Source organism: Cyprinodon variegatus, unplaced genomic scaffold (assembly GCF_000732505.1).
Source record: "Cyprinodon variegatus isolate N-32 unplaced genomic scaffold, C_variegatus-1.0 Scaffold2150, whole genome shotgun sequence".
Classification (NCBI taxonomy): Eukaryota; Metazoa; Chordata; class Actinopteri; order Cyprinodontiformes; family Cyprinodontidae; genus Cyprinodon; species Cyprinodon variegatus.
The window spans coordinates 38,994-45,848 of record NW_015152603.1 but is presented as its reverse complement, the minus strand read 5'-3'; the positions used below and the strand labels follow the sequence as shown (position 1 = coordinate 45,848).

The following is a 6,855-nucleotide window of genomic DNA, read 5'->3' as shown; positions in this document are numbered from 1 at the left end:
TTGATTTACACCTCTGTTTTGTGGATTTTGTTTTAGTGAATACTCTGTTGTTGAGAGTCCCTACGTTTTGATTAATAATTGTTACCCTTTTTTGTTTATTTTGAAAAACTCCAAACAATAAATCCTTCAATTGTTAAAGCCTTACCACCAGGGTTTCTTTAATGTTACTTCCTTTTTCCCTGGCTGAGCCGGGTCGTAACAGGATGAAAATATCCAACAAAATACAGAAAGTTATGAAAGATTTCCAGGCAGTGGCGCCACCAGGGGGTGGCCAGGAGTGGCCAGGGCCACCCCGTGCAATGCCCTGGCCGCCCCACTCGCCAGTGTAAATTGTAGTAGCATCAGTTAAGCATTTCATCCCATTATGCACAGCCAGTGATGTTTACTTAAGTCTGTATGGTTTCTACAGGCAGGTTTACCACAATAGTAGATTCAAACCCTGAAATTATGGCTTTTAGTTTCAGTGGCCACCCCAAGATTTTTAGTGGCCCCATTAAGCCACCCAGTGAAACATTTCTGGATGTGCCACTGTTTCCAAGGCATGACAGAAACTGTGCACACAAACATTGTTATTGGAAATGGAAGAACCAGCTACATATTTTCCTATCTCTAACCGTGACTGGCTGGTGGTGAGCAGGCCTTCAGTACAATTAAGATAATAATAAACTATCTGGGCTGTAGGATGTCCCAGGAAAGGTTCAACGATCTGGCCATGTGGTCTATATAGCATCAGCCTGCCAAGAAATTAGACTTTACCTCTAAGTAAAGTCGACTTAGATTGTTTTTCAAAAGATTATTCAATGAACTATATCATCTATTTTTTTTCTTTAATTAATGCATATATCTGTGGGTTGTTTATATACACTTGTCCTTCCTGCTCAATTAGCCTTGCCTCCAGGTCAGCTTGTTGATCTATTAGACTCCTGATCAAGACATTCTCCTTAATGGCCAGATGGAACTGGTTGATCCGTTTTTTCCCCCCATGTGACAGTGACTGCATATAGAGTGGCTCCAACTGCACAGGGTGAGTAAATCTGCGCAACAACCAGCGCTGCTATAAGGCAAAGTCCCCCTTAGAGAGTCTGTGCAGCATCTCAAACTGGAACAGATAGAGAATTTTTATGGGTCTGTTTTAAAAACATAATGACATTTACGTCTAAAGAAAAGGAAAACTCAGCAATAAAAGCCGTGAGACGGTTTCTATGCTGACTGAGGCAGAGAGGCGATTCTCACAGAGAGATCTGGGAATTTTGCCAGATTTATTTATTTTTTTCTTTGTGAGGCTCCAAGAGGATCACTGCTCTGTTTCCTGTCCTCCTGAACTCCTATCATGGGAAAGTTTTCTATTTTGATTATTCATTCATTGTTTTTTTTTCCCAGTCTGTCCTGCTAACTTTTCACAATGTGTGACATAAAAAAATGAATATTTAGCCGTGTGATTAACTGATTTTTTTTGTATTTTCCCCCCAAAGTGGATGTTTTTGACTTTGTAACCGCATTTTTCTTCCTGTCAGACCCATGAAATTGCTGCGTAGTCTGACTAAAATAGACCTGGGCTCTATCTCATTCGGAGCTACGCTGCCCCCTGCAGGAAATCATCCCATTCGACTTTCATCCGATACGATTCTGTCGGATCGGACGCAAAATCAGATTCGGTGTGTTCTGGCCTTAAGACGACCCTCTGCTTCTTCCACTTTGCGGTTAACTCTCTGTAATTTCCATTTTATTTCAAAATGTTGCTTGTTGTTATCTCTTTTGAAATGACAAAGCTTTTCATGACATTACGCAGACTAGGCTCCAGTAAGCATCTTCTGTCACTGGCTGGCATTAGCTCTGAAATACAGCCTCGGTCTGCTCGGCTTCTTTCCGTTTCGTCTTTGATCATAAATGTAGACTTCATACAATTTTTCCATATTCTTAAATATCAGCATTGTTGAGGAATAGACTTTTTATTTACGCTGCAATTCTCTTGCTTGCCGAACCACAAGTCACTTGAAGCAGTATTTTCTGACACTGTGGAAGCAAATGTTTGTTTCTTTGTTTTTTCTATTTTTTGTATTTTATTTCACGTTAAGGAAAAAAAAGAATCCTTTTTGCCAAACAAAGATGTTCATGACGTTATTTGCACCACACAAGAAGAGGAACGTCAATGAACCCTGTTGGAAAACTACATGAAGAAAAATGAAGAAATGAAGTAATGATGGAAAACCTACAAAAAGAAAATAAAATGAAAAAATTGATAAATAAATCAGTTTTCAGCTTAGCAGACATCTGAGTAAATGGAACCAGATGCAGAGGGACAGGATGCCATTTTGAAAAGATGTTCCAGTAAATTCTCTATATCAGGCATCCCCAAAGTGGGTCCTGGAGGGCCGCTGTCCTGCAGGTTTTAGAGGTTTCTCTGCTTCAGCATAGCTGATTCTGTTAATCAACTATTAATGTAAATCAGCTGTGCTGGAGCAGAGAAACCTCTAAAACCTGCAGGACAGCGGCCCTCCAGGACCTACTTTGGGGATACCTGCAGTGAAATCGGTGTTTAAACTCATAGAACGGAGTGATACTTACGTCCTCCCTTGCTCATCGGTGGTCAGGAGTTCAGCATCAGATGCTGCCCTCAGCCAGCCCTCCTCTTGCTGCAGCTGTGTCCAGAAGAAAGCGGAGCTGTTCAGATCCAAGTTGTGCTTCGTCTTAAACCAGTCCTGCTCTCTGTCACTGTGGATTTGCATGTCGCCGACACAAGAGGGCTGGAGGCTGAAGAACATGCAGTCAGGGCGAGACCACGCTACGTCGTATTCAGGGGTGCTGGGAGAGAATTCTGTGTAGTATTCTGGGCTTGGAGTGGTTTGATCATATTCGTCCCCATGAATCACATCTACAGGGGGAACCATAGACCCGCATTTTAACTCACAGATCTGACTTCAGTAAGTTGCATGTGATGTGTTCAGTAAGTTTTACCGGTGGGAGAAGGTTCCCGAAAGGCTGAGAAATCAGGAGAAGGTACATTTTGGGATGGGGAGTGAGAAGCACAGCTTGTTCTAAGATCGTCTTCCAGAACCTCCAAGATGGTTGCTAGTTCCTCCAGGCTTTTAACAGGGTGTTCTCCCTAAGGCAAGGCAAGGCAATTTTATGTTTTATAGCACAATTCAGTAAATGGGCAATTAAAAGTGTTTTACATGAATTAGATAATGAAATTGAAGACAAATAAAAGCAGAATAAACATAATAAAAGTTAGAGAAGAAAATAAAACAGTTGGATCACAAATTTAAACTAATAAAACATCAGTTAGCAGTTTAAATTATAACAGTCAAAAGCAGCTCTACTGTAACTTCAAAGAACTTAAGGCTTTCAGCTCTTTTCCAGTCTTCTGGGAGTTTGTTGGTTCTAGTTCTGGGTGAATAGAGTAGGCTGGAGCTAGAAGACCTGAGTGGTCTGGGAGGTTGATCCACTGACAACATACCTGTTATGGATCTGATCTATTCAGTGATTTCTAGATTAACAAAAGGATTTTAAAGTCTATTCTCTGAGCTACAGGGAGCCAGTGGAAGGACTTCAGAACCGGGCTGATGTGCTCTACTTTCTTAGTTCTAGTGAGGACTCAGGCAGCAGAGTTTTAGATCAGCTGCAGGTCTGATGAACTTTTTAGGCAAACCAATAAAAAAACTGTTGCAGTGATCAATTCTACTAAAGATAAATGGATGAATGAGTTTTTTTTTTTTTTTTTTTAGATCCTGCTTGGACATTAGTCCTTTAACCCTGGAGATGTTCTTCAGGTTGACTTAGTATCTGCCTTTATGAGCCTCCGAAGGTTCAGGTCCAAATCCATCATGACACCAAGATTTCAGGAATAATCAGTGGTTTCTAGCTGGAGTAGCTGAAGCTAACTCTAGATCTCTCCTCCTTTGGTCTGAGAGTTATTACCTCAGTTTGGTTTTTCCTCAATTGTAGTAAGAATAATGATCTGTTCTAAGCATCTAACCAACACTCTGGTGACATTGGTGACATCGGGCCAAATAAACCAATCAGATCAACAAAGCATATGACGTACTAACAGAGCGACGACGAAAACACAACCACAAGCCAGGCTACTCTTGCCATAACCAGTCGGGAGAAGAGCAAAAACATCTTTTCCTCTGAGAAAAGCCTCCAGAGCAGTGTTTTGCTCTTCTTTCAGTGAAGAAATACTCTGTAATTCCTATAAAACTTGCTCGATAGCCACGCTAACGCTAGTTTCATCGGCTGAAGCCGCCATGTTCTTTAGACTGAACTGTCGCGCTTCTCGTTCCGTCACACCTCAACCCGCCTCAAAGCCAACGCTATTTTGGACGTTCGTTTGGCGAACGGCTCCAAATTTTCTTAAACGGAGAGTCTCCTGACTGATCTGCGAGTGAAACCTTGAAAGCTCGCGAGATCAGGATGGTCTCACGAGGCTAATCTGAGCTAAGGGGAGGGTATAGATATGAAATAGGAGGGACCCCAGAATGGAGCCTTGAGGAACCCCACATGTGACTTTTCTGGTCTCTGATTTAAAGTTCCCCAATGACGCATAGAAGTCCCTGTTCTTCAGGTAGGATTTAAACCAGTCCAGTGCTCAGGGGCGGATTTTGAAAATTTGGGCCCTCTGCAAAAACAGGTAGGGGGCCCTCTGAATTGAGAAGACTAGGGGGCTGAGACACACTTCATACTATAAACGTTCTGATGCCATTTTAGCAAAAGGATATTTATCAAAAACATAATTAAGAAGCACAAATAAGCAATAGTTGTATGAACCATACATGTGAACAGACTTTAATGGGCCCCCCAGTAACTTGGGGCCTTGGTAACTGCCTAGTATTGCCTGATGGTAAATCCTCCTCTGCCAGTCCTCTAAAGCTTATTGAGTGCTCTAAAGTTTTCCAGGCGCTCTAATAAAATTGAGAGATCAACGTTATCAAACGCTGCCCCGGGGTCATAATACCAGAACCTGTGGATCTACGGAGTTAAGCAATTTAAGGTAATGATTTGCTAGAAGCTATTCTCAGCATCATCTGCGACGCTCAGAATTCCAAAAACCATCCGTGTCTTTAGATCATGAGAACCGCTGAGTAGCTTTGCTGAATTTGGCAACACTCACCCTGGTGGCTTTGGTTCTTGAACGAGGCCTGGCACGTTTCATGTCTCCTGTTGAGGGGAGAGTAAATGTTAGACATCAAAGCAGATTACAACCTGCACAGGTGGGCAGTTGGCTTTTTTTCATTAACCTCTCTTCTCTTTATAATTTAGATACTTTTGATTTAAGGATTGGGTAAAATGATTCATGCCCTTTACATTTTTTCTCACGCTGTGACTCTACTACCAATCTCAACAAAGTTCTACAGCTAGCATATAGCAGGGAAATGGAAAGAAAAAAATGTTCACCTTCTTATGCAAACAATAAATAGAGTTAAGGAATGCAGGTTAGAGCTGATGTGATGATGTATGGAGATAAATCGAGGACAGACCTGGAATTGGCCCAATCCATGTAATTAAATCTTTATCTAACTGTTCTGCTGGCATTCAACTCAAGCTGAGCAGATAAATATTTATAGTTTTTGCATTTTTTAACTTTAATTATTCAGGTTTATTTTATGTTGTACCAGGCCTTGGCAAATAATCAATTCAAAAATGTATTAACTTGAATTTTTGGTTTTGGACGATTTCAAATAAAATGTAATACAATTTCTTTTTCTTTATAACCAATAACTACATAACAACTCTCAGGTTGCAGTTTGCCAAGCAACAGCGTCACATAAAACAACAACCAACATTATAACTAGGTGAGATAGAAGTTTGTTTTTAAAAAAAAAAAGGAATGTGCTTTTGATCTTTCAGTGCTATAAAAATAAAGTAGAAATTGAAATAAAAGCTGCCGAATGTTGAGACTGGGGTAGAGATTCACCTTCCAGTATGAAAACAGCCCTGAACACATTTTCCAAACTGGCTGAGCCTGAACTCTTTAAAAAAGTGGCCAAAGCTTGAACAGAAAATCCTAAAAGTCCCACAGATCAAGGTTCCTCTGTACAACATTTACTAAGACAGGAGCTGATCACAAATCTAATTTTTTGGTTTTATATAAACAAAGTTAACCATTTGCCACTTTCCTTTTTTTTTTTCCTTTTTGTCGATCAGTCCTGTTAATTTTAGCAAAGTTTGTGGTTGGAAGATGAAAAGGGGAAAAATTCAAAAAGTTTTCTACGACATCTTTTCATTTTTGTGGGTTTAAGTCAATTGAAGGCCCCTAATATTATATGCCCCTTAAACTACAAAATGGGAAATGTCTAGCTGAACTCAAATCTTGGATGAAACAAAATGTTCTTCACCTTAATCAAAGTAAAACTCAAGTTATATTATTTGGTCAGAGTCTTCATACTAGAAATCCAGATCTGATTCTTGGTTCTTTGCTGGGTTTTGTCAGACCTCTGCTAGGAATCCTGGTTTTACTTTCGACAGCTATTTAAAGCTAGATAAACAAGTTAGCTCTGTTGTTAGATCAAGTTTATATCACCTGCGGATGTGAGCAAAAATGTAATCCTATTGTTCTTTTAAGGACTTTGAAGGGCTTATCCATGCTTTCATTACATCCCGGTTGGATTACTGCAATTCATTATATAGATATAGATACTTCAACTGATCCAGAACGCAGCGGCTCGGCTTCTTACTGGAACCAGGAAGCGTCACCATATAAGGCCTATACTGGCCTCTTTACATTGGCTGCCTGTCTTTTACTGAATAGATTTTAAGAATCTCTTATTAAAGGAATAGTACACCCAAAACATGATTAGCCTTCATTTTCTACTCACCCCCATGCTGAACAACACTCTGGAGTACTTTTTTGATATC

General features: G+C 40.3%; 1 protein-coding gene across 1 annotated transcript in view; it reads right to left on the bottom strand.

Moving 5' to 3' along the window:
* Nucleotides 1–2,565: 2,565 nt before the first annotated feature.
* LOC107105210 overlaps nt 2,566–6,855 on the bottom strand; it is a gene marked incomplete at its 3' end in the record, with an annotated part of 15,635 nt that continues 11,345 nt past the window's right edge. The window contains exons 5-7 of the mRNA XM_015405336.1: nt 5,111–5,157; nt 2,956–3,103; nt 2,566–2,872 (exon numbers count right to left, since the gene is read on the bottom strand). Of these exons, the coding sequence (XP_015260822.1) occupies nt 2,566–2,872; nt 2,956–3,103; nt 5,111–5,157 (502 nt within the window). The remainder of the gene's footprint in view (nt 2,873–2,955; nt 3,104–5,110; nt 5,158–6,855) is intronic.